Source organism: Phascolarctos cinereus, unplaced genomic scaffold (genome assembly GCF_003287225.1).
Source record: "Phascolarctos cinereus isolate Bilbo 61053 unplaced genomic scaffold, phaCin_HiC Scaffold_726;HRSCAF=1367, whole genome shotgun sequence".
In the NCBI taxonomy this organism is placed as follows: Eukaryota; Metazoa; Chordata; class Mammalia; order Diprotodontia; family Phascolarctidae; genus Phascolarctos; species Phascolarctos cinereus.
The window spans coordinates 381,118,165-381,135,940 of record NW_027556098.1 but is presented as its reverse complement, the minus strand read 5'-3'; the positions used below and the strand labels follow the sequence as shown (position 1 = coordinate 381,135,940).

The following is a 17,776-nucleotide window of genomic DNA, read 5'->3' as shown; positions in this document are numbered from 1 at the left end:
CTATCAGGGCAGGGACTCAGAATCACAGTGCTGAAGTGAGCATCTAGTGAAACCTAGAACTAGATAAGAACTCCCTTTATTAACTACCAGAGAAGCCATCATCTTATCTGGGTTTTGCTGGAAGACCCTCGGTGAAGGGGTACTCATCACTGCCCAGGGCAGACCATTCCGTTCTGGGTGGCACACAGCAGGCACTTAATAAATGTTTACTGATTGATTGTCCCTTTTCGAGATTTCCTCTCCACCCCCTGCCCCTCTCCACTTCTCCTTGTCTTATTCTCCAGGGCCCCAAACAAGGCTCATTCCTCTTCACACACTTAAACACTGCTATGATGTCCTTCCTGAAAAAGTCCCCTTTTTTCTAGGCTACACATCCCTTGTTCCTCCATACCATCCCCCTAAGCAACAGACTCCAGGCCTTTCACCATCCGGGTCAGCCTCCTCTGCTCCATGTCTAGATCAGCGGTTCTCAGAGTATGGTCTGGGGCCTCCTGAGAGACTCAAAGACCCTTTCAGGGGGTCCTTAGAATCAAAACTATTTTCATGAAACTCCTGACATTTTAACTTCTAATCCGGTAAATATCAAGAGATATAACCCATATAAACAAAAGTTCTTTGGGGACAGCTTCAATAATTTTTAAGTATAAGGGGGTCCTGACCCCCCAAGTTTGAGAACTGTTGCTCTAGCTTATCACCATCTATCCTAAAATGTGGCACCTAGAACAGAAGACGATACTCCCTGGGTGGCCTGACAGGGCAGAGGACAGATGGGCTATTGCTTCCTTATTTCTCTCTAAATGTAGTCCCAAATCCCATGAGCATTTCTGGCTCCCACGGGACCTGACTGATTCCAACTAGCTTGCAGTCTACTCAGATGCCCAGATCCTTTTCAGATGACCTAAGTTCTCCCACCTTGGACCACTCTGAGGCTGGTTTTTTGAACCCAAGTTTCAAGATGACCCATGAGGGTTCCCTGAACCAAGTCAAGCCAGGTGGTGCTCATCCCACAGTGAAACAAACACTTTTAGACACACCTAGAGTAGCCATTGATGATCCTCCCGGACACCACCTTCCTGAGTGGCTTCCAGTACTTGGCTTCCCCTTCCACGGGTGCTCCGAGAAGGATAACGTCCTCGATGATCCCTTGGCAATCTGAGGGCAGGAAACATTATGTCACAGTTGGACATCCACTTATTTTATAGATGAAGCTTAGAGAGAAGAAATTAACCTTGGCCAAGGTCACACAGCTAATGAGTGGCACAGTGAGGATGCAAACCTAGGTCTGAGTCTTAGGTACAGTAGGATATTTCTTCTTCTTTCTGGAAGAAACTGAGGCAAGCAAGGTTAAGTGACTTGCCCAGGGTCACACAGCTAGTAAGTGTCTGAGGCCGCATTTGAACTCAGGTCTTCCTGGCTCCAGGACCAGTGCTCTATCCAGTGTGCCACCTAGCTGCCCCTTGTCCTGGCTTGGCTCTGGGAGTTTTCTCTGGCTGTCCCCCATGCCTAGAATGCTCTCTCTTCATCTCTACCTCCCCGCTTCCCTGGCTTCCATCAAGTCCCAGCTAAAATACCATCTTCTACAGGAAGCCTTTCCCAGCCTGTCTCTATTCTAGTGCCTTCCCTCAGTTAATCATCTCCAATTTGACCTGTATACAACTTGTTTGTACATAGCTCTTTGCAAACTGTCTCTCCCACAGACCATGAGTTTCTTGAGAGCAGGGACTGTCTTTTGTCTTTCTCTGTATCCCTAGTGCTTGGTGTTTAAAACACATTTATTGACTTATTGTCCCAAGGTCCTTTCCAGGTCTAAATTTTATGATACTAGGATCTCTTTTTTTTTTAAATTTCATTTTATTTTTTTTTTTTGCATTCTTTTTTTTTCTTCCAATTTTCAGTTCCAAATTACTTTACTTTTCTCCCTCCCAACCCTCCCACACTCACTGAGAAGGAAGGAAAAATGATAAATGATGCTAGAATCTTTAGGTGTGCTTTTTAGGTACAATGTGAGGATCAAGTGAGATAATATTTATAAAGCACTTAGCACAGCACCTGGCACACAGTAGGTGCTTAATAAATGTTTGTTCCCTTCCCCAGTTTTAGGCAGGAACTCAACTTTTGGATGTTATGAATCTCTTTGGCAGTACTTGGAGCCTTTTCTCAGAATCAGCACAGCTCACTCAGTTAATTCAGCAAACACTGAATGCTTACTGTATGCAGAGCACTGAGGCATAAATAAGAAAAGATCCCTGGCCTCAGGCTCACAGGGAAGGAGGACAAGCATTTATTAAGCACCTACTGTGTGCTGGGCAGATTTCCACTGGGGAAGAGGGAAAGTTGCAGGTGGAGGCTCGTTGGGACACCTCCCTCTTCAGAATTGACAAACAAGCCATGGGGACTTAGAGCCTTCAAATGGAAGATACTACACTTAGCTGATCATCAAACCTCCATGACCTTTCCAGGCCCTGGGCCATTTAATTTTGTGCTGGATTCCTTATGAAAGCCCCAGGAATTGAGCTCAAGGAGATCAAAGAGATGGTTCAGAACAGAAAGGAAGCTTTGTAAGGGACCATCAGACAGCAGCACCAGGACATCGGCAGAAAGCAATGACCCCTCCCTTGATGCTGGGCCACTGTCCCCTGCCCCGCTTTGTGGACTTTTCTACAGTGTTTCCTCCTCCACCCGACCCCCCTCCAAGCCGGGGCTTCAGGCAGAGGAAGAATAATGCATGTATAACACGTAATGTTTCTTGGTAGAATGCAGTGGTTTCTATGCTAACCTGGGAGCCTGCCTTGAACCGAAGAGTTCCCATGAAAACCAAAGCACAAAAGCTTTCCTATTCCCCAGCCAGGGAAGGGTAGAGGCTGAAGACCATTCAGAGCTGATACTTATTCATGGAACTCCAAATGTCAGTAATCACATAGCGCTTTAAAGGTTTGCACAGGACCTTAGAACATAGGATGTCAGAGCTAGGAAGGCCCTTAGAACACAGGATGCCAGAGCTGGGAGGGACCTTAGAATACAGGATGTCAGAGCTGGGAGGGCCCTTGGAACACAGGATGCCAGAGCTGGGAGGGCCCTTAGAACACAGGTCAGAGCTGGGAGGGCCCTTAGGACACAGGATGTCAGAGCTGGGAGGGCCCTTAGAACACAGAATGTCAGAGCTGGGAGGGCCCTTAGAATACAGGATGTCAGAGCTGGGAGGGCTCCTAGAACACAGAATGTCAGGGCTCCATGTTTCCTTAGAATAAAGAATGTCAGAGCTGGGAGGGCCCTTAGAACACAGAATGTCAGAGCTGGGATGGCCCTTGGAACATAGGATGTCAGAGCTGGGAGGGCTCCTAGAACGTAGAATGTCAGGGCTCCATGGTTCCTTAGAATAAAGAATGTCAGAGCTGGGAGGGCCCTTAGAACACAGGTCAGAGCCGGGAGGGCCCTTAGAATACAGGATGTCAGAGCTGGCAGGGCTCCTAGAACGCAGAATGTCAGGGCTCCATGGTTCCTTAGAATAAAGAATGTCAGAGATGGGAGGGCCCTTAGAACACAGGTCAGAGCTGGTAGGGCCCTTGGAACACAGGATGTCAGAGCTGGGAGGGGCCTTAGAACACAGAGTGTCAGAGTTGGGAGGGCTCCTAGAACACAGAATGTGAGGGCTCCATGGTTCCTTAGAATAAAGAATGTCAGAACTAGAAGATTCTTTAAAACATGAAATGCCCATTTTCCTCCATGACTCAGTTGGAGCACTACCTTCTGGAAGGCTTCACTGCTTCCCTCAGCTGCTAGGCCTTCCATTCCAAAGTTACCTTTTATCTACTTTATGTGTTCTCTGTACACGCCTATATATGTGCACGGTTGTCTTCTCTGTTAGCTCCTTGAGGGCAGGGATCATTTTGCTTTTCTCTTTGTATTCTCTGTACCTCCAGTAGGTGCATAATAAATGCTTGCTTACTTGACTGAATATAAGAGTTTTTGAGCGTAGAATGTTAGAGTTATGTTAGAGGTTCCAGGGGCCCTAGAACAGAGAATGTTAGACTATAGCTAGGTAGAGTTGGAAGGGACCAAGCATTGAAAGGAAACGAGCATTTATTAAGTGCCTACTGTGTGCCATACATTGTGCTAAGTGCTTCACAAATACATTTCATTTGATCCTGACAACCACCCTGGGAGGTGGGTGCTGTTATTATCCCTATTTTACAGCTGGGGAAACTGACACAGATAAAGGTTAAGTTATTTGCCCAGGATCACAGAATCAGTAAATGTCTGAGGCTGGATTTGAACTCAGGTCTTCCAGACTGCAGGCCCTATCCCTAAGGAAGGGATCTTAGAGACCATCAAATAGAATCGCCTTATTTTACAGGTAAGGAAACTGAGGCTGAGACAGTAGAAGAGACCTTCCCAGGGTTACCGAATTAGTAAGTGTCGGAGGTGGGATGGAAGTCGGGCCTTCTTGACTGTAAGTCAGGAATGCCACTCGAAGCAGGTCTCCTAGCCGCTTCTTGCCACCCAACCAGTCCGGCTCTTTTCTTGGATGACACCCTTTCCACCACTTCTCTTGGGTAATTTATCATCTTCGCAGCCCGCCTACGCCTACTGCCAGCATCTCCATCGCCCTTTGGGTGACTCCCAGCTTCAATCCTTCGGAGAATGAAGTGTTTTCTGACTCACAGTCACACAATATTACCTTGAATGTCCTGACAAGATGGGCTTTTGTTTGTGGGAGAAGATTGGGGTCATTAAGAGCTCTTCGCAATTTCCTAAAGGCAATCCCACTGCTCTTTGTTCTTCTGGGTGTGCTTCCTTTCTACACAATGGGTTCTGATGGATGAGCGATCTGGGCTGTCCTCCCAGCTGCACGGCATGACGTGGTCAGCACAAGAGGCAGTCTTCCTCCACTCGTTTTTTACCAATATACTTGTATCATATTACATATTATTGTTATTATTATTATTATTATATAGAGTACTACATATAGTATATATAATACTATATATGGTATATATATAACATAATATTATATGGTAATAATTATATAATTTTTATATAATTATGTAATAATATAGTAATAATTATATAATTATTATATAATATAATTATGTAATAATATAGTAATGATTATGTGATATATAATTATTATATATAATTAAATTATAAAGACATACAACACAATATGTAAATGAATAGGAATAGGAATAGGAACTGAATTTGTGATTTTATTGGTATAGAAAACCCTGAGTGAGGAAACTCTTTTTATCAATATGGGTCAGCACCTTCTCTGCCACTTACAGTGTTACTACTGAGAGGCTAAGTGATCTGCTCAGAAACACTCAGCCAGGATGGTCAGAGACAGGATTTAAACCCAAGTCTTCCTGGCTTTGAGGCCAACTTTCTATCTACCACATCATCTTGCTCTCTATGAGATGAGAAAAAAAGAAAAGAGAGGCAGCGAGGCCTAGTGGATATAAGATCAGCCTTGAAGGAAGACCTGGGTTCAAGTCTTGCCCTTGATAACACCTCCCTCCCCAGTGACTCAGGCCATTTTCTAAGTCCATTGAAGTCACATATCCAGGACCCCCTCCCCACCAAATATATAAATATATATGAAAATATATGAAGTGCTTTGTAAACTTCAATGTGCCATAGGGACGTGAGCCGTTACAATCTGTCTTTTTGGTTGGTTGTCCTTCCTTCTCTCTCTCTCTCTCTCTCTCTCTCTCTCTCTCTCTCTCTCTCTCTTTTTTTTTTTTGCTAAGCAATGGGGTTAAGTGACTTGCCCAGGGTCACATAGCTAGTAAGTGTCGAATGTCTGAGGCTGGATTTGTCGTCCTTCCTTCTCAAAGAAGACCAATGACATCATAAGGAGGCAAAAACTGAGAGCCAGAAGGGACCCCAGAAAGCCAACACTTCAGACCATAATCTCTTCATTTTACAGACAGGTAAACTGAGGCTCCAAGCTGGAGAGTAACTTTATAAGATCATAGATTTACAGCTGGAAGGAGCTTAAAAGTTCACAAAGGCCAACCCCCCCCCCGGGGCCCATTATTTACAGAGGAGGAAACTGAGACCTACAGAGTTTAAATGACTTGCCCACAGTTACACAGCCAGCAAGTATCTGAGGCGGAATTTGAACCCAGGTCTTCCTGCCTCCAAGTTCAGTGCTGTATCCACTAGACAATGTTGCCTCTCGACAGAATATCCGTAAACATTTTTCTAGATCTTAGATGCAGTCAGTAACTTACAGTTGGGACGTGACCCCTCCCTTGACCTTCTGGCTGTGAGCCTTTCCCCGATCCTTCACAGCCAAGTTCTAGGGTCTGTAGCCTTTGTGGCAGCATCGTGAATCAGTGGAACCTCGAGGGAGGAAATCGGAGAGGAGATGAATTTCCTCTCCAGGAGAATCTATCACCTTAGTTACTAGCAAACAATCCAAGTGGTTTCCAGCATCGCCTCAGTGATGGCGCTTGGCCAGCTGCCTCGGAGAAACAGTGAGCGTTGCTGGGAGGACGCTGCTGGCTCATTCTCTCTTTCTAAGAATTAACGTGTCTTTTGTCATTATTTACTATCATGTAAAACCCTCTCCCTCCTCTGCCCACCCCTGGAGTGCGGACGAAGATGGGGACAGTCACTGTCCAATAAACTGCGTCAGGGAATCTCAGAAGCTTCTATTTCTGCAGGGCTGTAAGGGAAGGAGGCAGTGCCCTTATTACTACGCCCATTTTTACAGATGGGGAAACTGAGGTTCAGGGAAGGACTCAGGTGTGTATAACTAGGGGATTTCAGGGCTTGGGTTCGAACCCAGGTTTCTTGGACAGCGGCTGAAAGAACCGGAAGGAGAAATGAAGACGTGGGCTTGGGGGTTGTGGTGGTCTTTAAATATATGAAGGGCTGTCCCTGGGAAGAAGGATTAGACTAGGGCTGGTGAACTTTTGGCCTCAAGGCCACACGTGGCCCTCTAGGTCCTCAAATGCAGTCCTTTGACCGAATCCAAACTTCACAGAACAAATCCCCTTAAAAAAGGCCACACCCAGAGACCTAGAAGGCCACTTGTGGCCTCAGATTCCCCCACCCCTGGATTAGACTTATTCTGCTAGGCCCCACAGGGTAGAAGTAGGATTGATGGATGGGGGCTGAAAAGAAGCAGAATGAGGCGCGGCTGTAGGGAAAACTTCCTACCAATCCCAGCTATCTATCTCAAAGTAGAATGAGGTACCACAGAAGGTAGTGGGCTCCTGGGAGCATGACGGAGGATGCCAAGGTGACTTCCAGCTCTAAATCTGTGATCTCAGGAACTTACTCTCCATCTGGGAACCTCAGTTTCCCTGGCTGTAAAGTGAAGAGATTGTAATCTAAAGTACCGGCTTTCTCGGGCCTCTTCTGGCTTGAAATCCTGCACCTAACACTAGCAGCTCACATCTCTAGGGCACATGCAAGTTTACTAAGTACTTCATCGCCACGTTTTTGGAGTGAGGGAGTCTGGACCTGTGACTACATCAGTGTAATGAAGGCCGGAGGTCTTCGAGCAAGGGCCATAGGACCACTTGTAGAGGGACTCTTGTCCGAGTACAGGTCAGGCTAGGGGGGGTACTGAAGTACAACCCCCTCACCACCTCTGAGATTCTGTATTGCTGTGACTCTTAGCTCAGTGTTTTTTGTTTTTTGTTTTTTTTCCGTTGTGTCCGATCTTCGTGACCCCATTTGGGATTTTCTTGGCAGAGATACTGGAGTGGTTTGTCATTTCCTTCTCCAGCTCATTTTACAAATAAGGAAACTGAGGCAAACAGGGTAAAGTGACCTGCCCAGGGTCACACAGCTAGTAAGCGTCCAAGGCCACATTTGAACTCAGCAAGTAAGTCTTCCCGGCTCCAGGCCCAGGGCTCAGTGCACTACGGCGCCACCTAGCTGCCCGCGTGTTCCTTCTACTACACCAGTCAAAGGTGCCAAGGATGACTCCTTAAAGAGAGGCATCACATCACCATTTCAGCTTCCCTTCATGCACCGTTTCCTGTCATTAGAATGTATGCTCCTTGAAAACAGGAACCATCTTGCTTGTGTTTGTGTCTCTAGCAGTTAGCACAGTGCCTGGCACATAAAGAGTGTCCATAAATATTCCATCTATCCATCCATCTGACTTAATACCAATTAATCAATGAGCATTTATTAATCACCTACTATATGCTAGGTTATGGAGATACAAAGACAAAAATGAAACAAAACCTTCCCTCAAGGAGTTTATATTCTGCCTGGGGAGACACCATTAACATATATGAGGGCAGCTAGGTGGGTGCAGTGGATAGAGCAGTGGGCTTGTAGTCTGGAAGACCCGAGTTCAAATCCAGCTTCAGACACTTCCTAGCTGTGTGATTCCTGGGCAAGTGATTTAACCCTGTTTGCCTCAATTTCCTCATCTGTAAAAATAAGCTGAAAAAGGAAATGACAAACCACTCCAGTATCTTTGCCAAGAAAACCCCAAATGTGGTGTGGAGGAGTCAGCCGTGACTGAAACAACTGAACAACCACAAAACTTATATAAAACAGATAGGAGGCTATTTCAGGAAGACATCAGCAGCTGGGGGAAGCAGGAACGGGACCACAGAGAAGGTTGCATTTGAGTTGAGCTTTGAAGGAAACTGGGGATTCTTTGAGGTGGAGATGGGGAGGGAGATCTTCTAGGCAGGGGAGACAGATTACACAAAGACCCAGAGATGAAAGGTGGAATGTCGCATGTGTGGAACAGCACAAAGCTCAGTTCGTCTAGGCAGAAGGGCAGTAATATAGAGGGGGCCGGGTTCTTAAAAGGCAAATAAAGGAATTTATATTTGATACTAGAGGCAGCGGGGAACTGGTAGGGAAAGGCAGCTTGGGGCCAGGATGTCAAGGGCTTGAATGCCAAGAGAGGAGTAAGAACAACAGTATCTCATGCCCTAATCGATCTGTTTGGTATCTGGATTTTCATATTAAATGCCTTCTTAAAGTGAGGCATGCTTGTAAATAGGTTTCCAGTTGCTTCTAACCTGGCCCCTCTCCTTTCCAGGCTGGGAAGGCAGCATCACACAGAAGCCTGTCCATTTGTCCACAGAGAGAGTCTATTGGTTTGTAGAAACCAAAGCAGCTACACTGGTAAGCTGAAAAGAAGGATTTCTCTCTCCTTGGCAGGAGGCGGCGTGTGCAGTGAGTGATAAGACGGGGAAACTAACGAGGTAATTGCCTCTTGTCAGCAGGCCCAGGCAACGTACCTTGAAGGAAGGAAACGAAGGCACCACCAAGATGTACAAAATCCTTTCTAGCTAGAAAGAGAGAGTGGGGGTGGGGTGAGTGGGGTGAGAAGAGAGAGGGGAGGGGGGAGGAGGAGGAGGAGGAGAGAGAAGGAGAGGGAGAGAGGGAAGGAGGGGGAGAGAGAGAGACAGAGGAGAGAGACAGAGACAGAGAGAAAGGAGAGAGAGACAGAGAGTGAGAGAGAGAGTAGGGGAGTGGAGGGGGAGAGCGGGGGAGGGGGAGAGACAGAGACAGAGAGAGAGAAAGAGAGGAGACAGATAGAGACAGAGACAGAGAGAAAGGAGAGAGAGACAGAAACAGAGACAAAGACAGAGACAGAGAGAAAGGAGAGAGACAGAGAGAGAGAGAGTAAGAGAGAGTGGGGGAGTGGAGGGGGAGAGAGGAGAGGGGGAGTCTTCTTACCATTCCCCCCCTTCAGGAATGAGGTTCATACTAGAAATAATAATTTAGAAGACACAGTTTTAGATCTGGAAGGAACCTTAGAACAGTCAGATTTAGTATGCAGAATGTGTGATCTAGAAAATCCCTTAGCATATCAGATGTCAGAGTTGGGAAGGGCTCTAAAACAAGGAATGTGAGAGCTTGGGGGGCCCAGAGGACACAGACTGTCATAGCTGTGATGGCCCTTAGAGATCATCCAGTCCAACCACTGCATTTTAAATATGGGGTAACTGAGGCCTAGAGAGGCCAAGGACTTGTCCAAGGTCACACAACCAGTAAGAAGATCCTCTGATTTCAAGTCCATTTTTCTCTACCCCCTGCAGACAAAACATTGTCCCAGATCACTTTGTTTGTAGCTCTCTGCTTCCAGGACCCTCTGTCCTGTATGATATGTGTCTATGTACATGTTGGGGCAGCTAGTTGGCTCAGTGGACAGAGCACCACCAAGACTCATTTATCTGAATTCAAATCTGACCTCAGACACATCCTAGCTGTGTGACTCTGGGCAAGTCACTTCACCCTGTTTGCCTCAGTTTCCTCATCTGTAAAATGATCTGGAGAAGGAAATGGCAAACTGCTCCAGTATCTCTGCCAAGAAAACCCCAAATGGGGTCAGAAAGAGCTGGAGACGACTGAAATGACTGACCCACAAATGTACATGCTGCATCTCCCCCGTCTTCCCCCATATAGAACAATGAGGAAAAAGAATTTTCACATGACTGTACTGAGTAGACAGCAGGCTCTTCATAAATGCTTGCTGAATCCAAAGTACCGTTTTAAAAGGTTGGATCCACAGTGCTAACACTTGACACTTTCATGGCTCATGGGGGGTGAAGCAGGCCCCCAGCCTGGCTGGCTGTCTCTGGAGATGCTGTGTCACTGTCAGCAACTGGAGGCTTGGGGACAAAAGCTTGAACAAATGGCCTGATGAGGCAGGTGGCCCCCGCTGTGGCATCCCTCTGCTGGGGGAAACTCTCTGGTGCCCGGGAGGTGCCTGAGGCCGGCCAGCTGGGCTGAGCTCGCTTCCCCAGTCAGATTTTCATTGAAAAGGATGTCAGGGCTGCCTCCTCATGATAATATCGGCCTTGCAAGATGAGAGTACGTGTTCTTTTTGTGTAATTTATTTAATTTGATGGAAAAAGATGCCAGGTACAGAATATAATTTCACTGTTGCTGTTCCTCTCTTTCTTTTCAACCAACTGCTCCTTCCATTTCCATAACAATTACAGTAACAAAGGGCCAAAAGGAGACTGATAATCATAGAATTATTGAGTATTAGAGCTGAGAGGGGTATACAGCATGGAATGTCAGAGATGGGGGCACACTTAGAACACAGAATGTCAGAGCTGGGGGGGCCCTTAGAACACAGAATGTTAAAGCTGGGAGAGGCCTTAGAATACAGAATACCAGACATAGCAGGGCCCTTACAGATAAGAGTCTTGGAGCTAGAAAGTATCATAGAATGTAATGTCAGAGCTGGAAGGGATCTTGGAACACAGGATGTTGGAATGTTTAATGAAAGCAATGGCAGGATTCTCAATAAATATTGGCTGGTTGATTAATATGCTGAATTCAGTTACCAAAGGCTAGTTCCTTAGGGAATTTCTTTATGGATTTTTGCAGAATTGGCAACTGTTACCTGGGTCATAAACTGAGTAATTGTGCAGCCAAATTCTTGCCTCAGCTTGGGATTCCAGGGTTTGATAAAGGGAGTTTCTGTGCATAACTAGTTCCTCCTTCCTCACGTTAAACAAATTGATCACAGTGGCACACTAGCTCCATTCAAATGAGGAGACTGGATTAAATGATCTATAAAGTCATTTCTGACTATAACAACCTGTATCCTAAGGGCCTTCCCAGCTCTGACATTTTTTTCTAAGGCCCCTCCCAGCCCTGACATCCTGTGTTCTAAGGCCCCTCCCAGCCCTGACATCCTGTGTTCCAAGGCCCCTCCCAGCCCTGACATCCTGTGTTCTAAGGCCCCTCCCAGCCCTGACATCCTGTGTTCTAAGATCCCTCCCAGCCCTGACATCCTGTGTTCTAAGGTCCCTCCCAGTCCTGACATCCTGTGTTCTAAGGGCCCTCCCAGCTCTGACATTCTGGGTTTTAAAGGCCTTCCCAGCTCTGACATTCTCTGTTCTAAGGGCCCTCCCAGCTCTGACATTCTATGACTAAATTCACACCTGAGTGTCCTCCATTCTCAGGGGTAGGATAGATTCAGTGTGAGAAAAGGGTTCCACCAGATGGCCCTGTTACTAATGTAGCAATATAAAAGTTTGAAAAAAAATCAACTCAAGCCTAGTATTCTACTATTCTTCAGACATCTCATTGAGATGAGAACCACAGATGCAGGGACCAAGGGGCCAGAGACATCATCTAGCCAATCCCAATTTGTTTCACAGACAGGGGAAAATGAGGCCCACAGAAAGGAGGTAACTTGGCCAAGGTACCAGTGAGTTAGTCACAGGGCTAATAGTCAGTCAACAAACATTTATTAAGTGCTTACTATGTGCCAGGCACCTGTGCTAAGCTCTGAGAATACAATGAAAGGCAAAGTCACCTTCCTTTCCCCTCAAGGAGGTCATATTCTAATGGAGGAGATAAGTAAATAACCGATATTTATTAAGCACCTACTGTGTGCCAGGCACTGTGCTAAGCTTTGAGTATACAAAAAAGGTAAAAGACAGTCCCTGCCCTCAAGGAGCTCCCAGTCTAATGGGGGCCGACAACACTCCAACCACTATATACAAACAAGACATAGGATAAATTAGAAATAATCAACAAAGGGAAGGCACTAGAATTAAGGGCGTGTGTGTGTGTGTGTGTGTGTGTGTGTGTGTGTGTGTGCATTTAATTAAGCCTATCAATTAATTAAAGAGCCAAACCTGGGGTAGCAAGTCAGCCCAGTGCATTCTGTATATGACGGATTTAGATGATAACGAGGTCAGAAAGCGCGTATAAATGAGCAGATCTCAGAGATCTTGCCCAGTTTTTTGTTTTAAACTGAGAATGCCTGGTGTTTTGTAGGCACTAAATTGGAGAATTAGATACCACGCCATAGAAGAATCAATTAAGGAACTGGGAACATCTAACCTGGAGACAAGAAGATAGGGAAATATGACGACAGCTCTCTTGGAGGACATGAAAGACGTCATGCGGTAGAGGGATCAAACGTGTCCAAAACAGGCTGCATCTAGAGGTGGTGGGGGCTCTAAAAATAGCAGTTTTTTTTTTTGTGAGGCAATTGGGGTTAAATGACTTGCCCAGGGTCACACAGCTAGTGTTATGTGTCTGAGGCTGCATTTGAACTCAGGTCCTCCTGACTCCAGGGCAGTACTCTATCCACTATGCCACCTAGCTGCCCCCAAAGTGGCAGAAATTGGATGGTCACTTGCTGGGAATACCGCAGCGGAAACTCCTATTCAGGTATGGTTGAACTAGGCTCCTTCCAATGGACACTCTATGTCCTAAGGTCTCTCCCAGGGCTGACATTTCATTCTGCCAAAGTTATTTTCCCTAAATCGAGATCTGAACATCCTTATTCAAACAGCTCTGGTTGCTCCCTATTGCCTCTAGGATCAAATTTAAACTTTTTTGTTTCACTTATAAAGCCCTTCACCACCTTGCCCCAGTCTAACTCTGCCAGGGGGAGAAGTTGCCCAGAGAGGCTTATTCATGAATATACAGATTAGTCAGTCGGTCTCTCTCAGGACTGGCCTGATGCACTGCGGGGCTGTCACTATTAAGGGGTTCCATGGCCTGATGGGAGGGGAAGAAGGACCCTCTCAGAGGATGCACTCCAGAACTTCCAGAGCCTTTGGGAGGTTTAATGGAACCCTGGTGACCAGTGTTCTGGATTGATAAGAGTTGGGAAAAGGGGTCAAATCACAGCTTCAAGGAGATTGGAATCTAGTGACTCATTACCTATTCCCTGAGCCTCCATTATCTCATCTATAAACAGAGTCATACTCAGCAAACAATAAAATTTTTTTTTAACAATTCAATTTTATTTTATTTTCAGATCTGCATGCTTCCCCTCCTTCCTCCTCCTCCTCCACTGAGAAGGAAAGCAAAACCTGTTAGAAAAGTGTATAGTGAATCAAAATGAATTCCTCCATCCGCCAGGTTCCAAATGTGTGTATGTACATATACATGTATGAATGTACATATGTATATATGTGTGTATGTACCTATGTATGTATGTATCTATGTACATACGTACATATGTATGTATGTGTGTATGTATGTGCCCCCAGAGCCCTCCGCACTCTGTCTGGAGATGGGCAGCCTGGTCCGCCATGGATCCTCTGGAATTGGTTTGGTCATTGTGTGGATCAGAGCTTCTAAGCCTTTCTGAGCTGTTCTAACACACATTCATGGGTTCTAACACCTTCTGGGTACAGCTCTGGGCTCCGCACAGGGGGAGTGTGGAAGTTCAGGCCTTCACTCTCTATGGCCTATTGATGGCTCAGCAGGAGCATATTGACCCAAATCTGTTGTTGTTCAGTCGTGTCCGACTCTTCATGGCCCCATGTGGAGTTTTCCTGGCAAAGATATCTGAGTGGTTTGCTGTTCCCTTCATTTTACAGACGAGGAAACTGAGGCAAACAGGGCTAAGGGACTTGCCCAGATGAGTCTTGCTTTGTAAGCCTATTGCTCTATGCACTATGGCGCCACCTAGCAGCCAACAACAAAAAACACTCACTACAAATAGGGTTTGGACCCATGGCAGTTTTGGGCTGTGACGTACAGAATAGTTTCTTCCTAAAAAAGGAAATCATCTTCAAGACTTAATTGGTCCAGGGGGCTAAAGCTTGAGCCACTGACAAGAGCTTCCCAGGTCCACCAAGCACCAAATTGGTGCTCAATTAGTAGGTATTTTTCAGGCTTGACTGAATTTCTACCATCACGCAAGTGAATACACTCTTCTGAGCGGGTGTGCGACTGTTAGCAAATATAGAAGAGGGAAGAGCTGTGTGTAAATGAGCTAACACTGCATCTTTGCTAATAATAATAATAATAATAATAATAGCTAGCATTTATATAATGCTATAAGATTTGCAAAGCGCTTTGAATACGTGGGCTCTTCAGGCTTTAGACTCCTAAACTGTACAACACAGGGGTTGGGCCAGATGGCCTCTGAGGGCTTTTCTGTTTCTAGCTCCCTATCACTGGGGGTATTTGGGCAAAGGCTAGGACAACACCTGTCAGGGATGCTGTGGACAGGGGGGCAGGAGTGCATGAGATGCCTGCTCTAAGCAAGGATGCTAGGAAGTCTGTTCTTCCAGCAAGGAAGGCCCCTCAAGCCACCTGCTCTACCTTCTTTTGACTCAGTCAGCCTGGGTCTATTTTTAACGACAGCTTGAACCGAGTTCCCTTCCTGATGACTTCCTGAACGATGAAGCCATTTCTATGCAAATGCATGAAGTAGAGGGGAAGAAAGCCAGTGCCATCTGTGAACACTGCAAGACACAGCTCGCTGCAGCAGCTCACTTGGAGAAGGGACTCAGGCAGGGGCCAGAAACACTTTGGATCATGGGTCTAAAGGCGTAAAAGGTCCTTGGAGATCATCTCCTCCAACCCCCTCTTTTTGTTTTCAAGCCCTTTTTTACAGATCACACGGAAGCCCCAAATGGAAAATGCATCTGCATTTACTCACATAGCCAGTAAGTGACAGGACCAGAATTCAAACCCAGGTCTCTTGACTCCAAATCTGTCATTTCCATGGTTTCAGGAAGAAGCCCAAAGTTTTCTTATTAGAGGTCTGTTTTCTTTCCTCTAATTCTTACTGTATCTTTATTTTTGTCTGAGGACCTAAATATTTAGCAGGAATTTCTGTTGTGTCAAGCTTGGCTTTTAGCAGGACGGATTTACACACACTGAATTCTTAGGAATCTGGGTGCCTTTGTGTCTCCAGTTAATATTCTAGTCACTCAGTCTGGATGTCTCATTAGGCAGAACCTCGGCTGGCTGATAGGTTTAATAGGTTAATGTCATCCTGGGCTGGGGGAGGTGGAAAGTATAGACCTGTAGTTAGCAGGAACATCAGGTACCATATAGTCTGACCTTTCATATGTTTATATCTATCTATCTATCTGTAGTGAGGCAATCGGGGTTAAGTGACTTGCCCAAGGTCACACAGCTAGTACGTGTCAAGTGTTTGCTGAGGCCAGACTTGAACTCGGGTCCTCCTGACTTCAGGGCCGGTGCTCTATCCACTGCACCACCTAGCTGCCCCTCATTTTATTTTTTATTTTATTTAATTTTTTTTTTTTGGGCTGGGCAATGGGGTTAACTGATTTGCACAGGGTCACACAGCTAATAAGTGTTATGTGTCTGAGGCCGGATTTGAACTCGGGTCCTCCTGAATCCAGGGCCGGTGCTCTATACACTATACCACCCAGCCGCCCCGTGCCCCTCATTTTATATATTTTTTTAAGGTATATGTTTTCATCTCTACTAGAATGTAAGCTCCTTGAGGGCAGGGACTGTTTTTGCTTGGTCTTTGTATCACCAGCACTCGGCACAGTCTCTGATGCACAGTAAGCAGCTTCATGGCTTACAGATAAGGAAACTGAGGCACAGGGGGATTAGGTGACTTGCCCAAAGTTACACATGTAGCAAGCATCGGAAATGGAATTTGAACCCGGGTCCTCTGACTTCAGAACCAGTACTCTTTCCACTGTACCTTGTTGTCTTAACAATAGCTGTACCTGAAGGGCTGTCATGGGAAAGAGGGATTCGATTCATTCTATTTGGCCCTTGAGGTTAGAAATAGGAGAAATGGGTAGACGTGGCAAAGAGGCAAACAGGCATTTGTGGCAGCCAGCAGCTTGAGATCAGTGACAATTCCACTGGTGTAGGGGACGCTCACACTCGTGACAGTGGGAGATCCATCAGAGTGATTACATATGTGATAATAAGAGAAATGCAAATCAAAACAGCCCTGGGTCTTCACCTTATATCTAGCAAATTGGAAAAGAAGACAAAAGATGGGACTAGGCAATGGTCCTATGGGACCAAAGCCCCCCTGTGGGAGAGGCTGTGGGATGATAGGCACACAGGTGCATTGTTGGTGGAACTGTCAAATGATACAACCACTTTGGAAGGCATTTGGGATTATGCAAATAAAGTGACTAACATGTATGTGTTCTTTGGTCCAGAGATTCCATTACTGAATTAAGACCCCAAGAGGGCCATTGATAAGAAAAAAGTCCTCATCTACACTGAAATATTCGTCACAGCATTTTTTGTGATGGTAAAGAATTTTGTGATAGTTAAGTAGTTTCTTATTGACCAGGAATGGCTAACTAAGCTATAGTTAGGGCACATGAATGTAATGGAAAATTACTATTTAAGAAATGATGAATATGATGAATACAGAGAAGCCTGGGAAGATCTCCATGAAATGATCCAGAGGGAAGAAAGCAGAGCCAAGAAAACAATAATGCCTACAACAATTTAAATGGGAAGGACAACCACATACACAAATCCAAAGTGAGTGTCGCAAAATTAGAAAGAACAAGCATGCATGGCTCAAAAGAAGGGAGATGAGAAGACATCTTCATCCTTCCCCTTTGAAGAGACAAGAGGCCCACAATATTGTACGCTGCACGCATTTTCAGTCTTTTTCAATATATTGATCAGCTATTTTAAATCTGTTGATTTTTTCCCCTTTTTCTTTTGTCTTTAAAAATACTATTTGTCATATGGTATAACTTTTAGGAAGGGAAAAAGGAAAGGATAGTAGGGAAACAAAAGACATAAATAAAAACACATTTAAAAAATAAAGAATAGTAACATAAAAAAGTAACTAAGTATGATTATTATTACAAATTGAGAAACAGAACGAGGCTCTAAGAAGATCTCCACAGACCGGAGCAGCAGGTTGACTGTAACAAGATGAAATCTCATAGGGTTAAATATAAATTCCCATGCTTGGGTTTAAAAAGTCAATAGCAAAAGTACAAGACAGGGGAATAGCTCCCTATGAATCTACAGTGTGATTCAACAACCCAAAAAGTCAGCCCAGGCTTAAGCTTTGTTTACAGATGTGTAGTGTTTTCGG

The 17,776-nt window shown here is 45.4% G+C and overlaps 1 protein-coding gene across 4 annotated transcripts in view; it reads right to left on the bottom strand.

Annotated features, from left to right (window-relative positions):
• The window catches only part of TMCO4 (transmembrane and coiled-coil domains 4), a 113,076-nt gene that overhangs the window by 28,313 nt on the left and 66,987 nt on the right, over positions 1-17,776 (bottom strand). For 3 of the 4 annotated variants that reach the window (XR_013482533.1, XM_020973122.2, XM_020973121.2), the window contains one exon: positions 1,035-1,152. Coding sequence is in view for 2 of the 4 variants with exons in the window: in XM_020973122.2 (XP_020828781.1) it covers positions 1,035-1,152 (118 nt within the window). In the remaining 2 variants the exon portion in view is untranslated. Of the gene's footprint in view, positions 1-1,034; positions 1,153-6,233; positions 6,346-17,776 lie in introns of those variants that run through there. The other variant, XR_002321801.2, reaches the window with a different exon arrangement.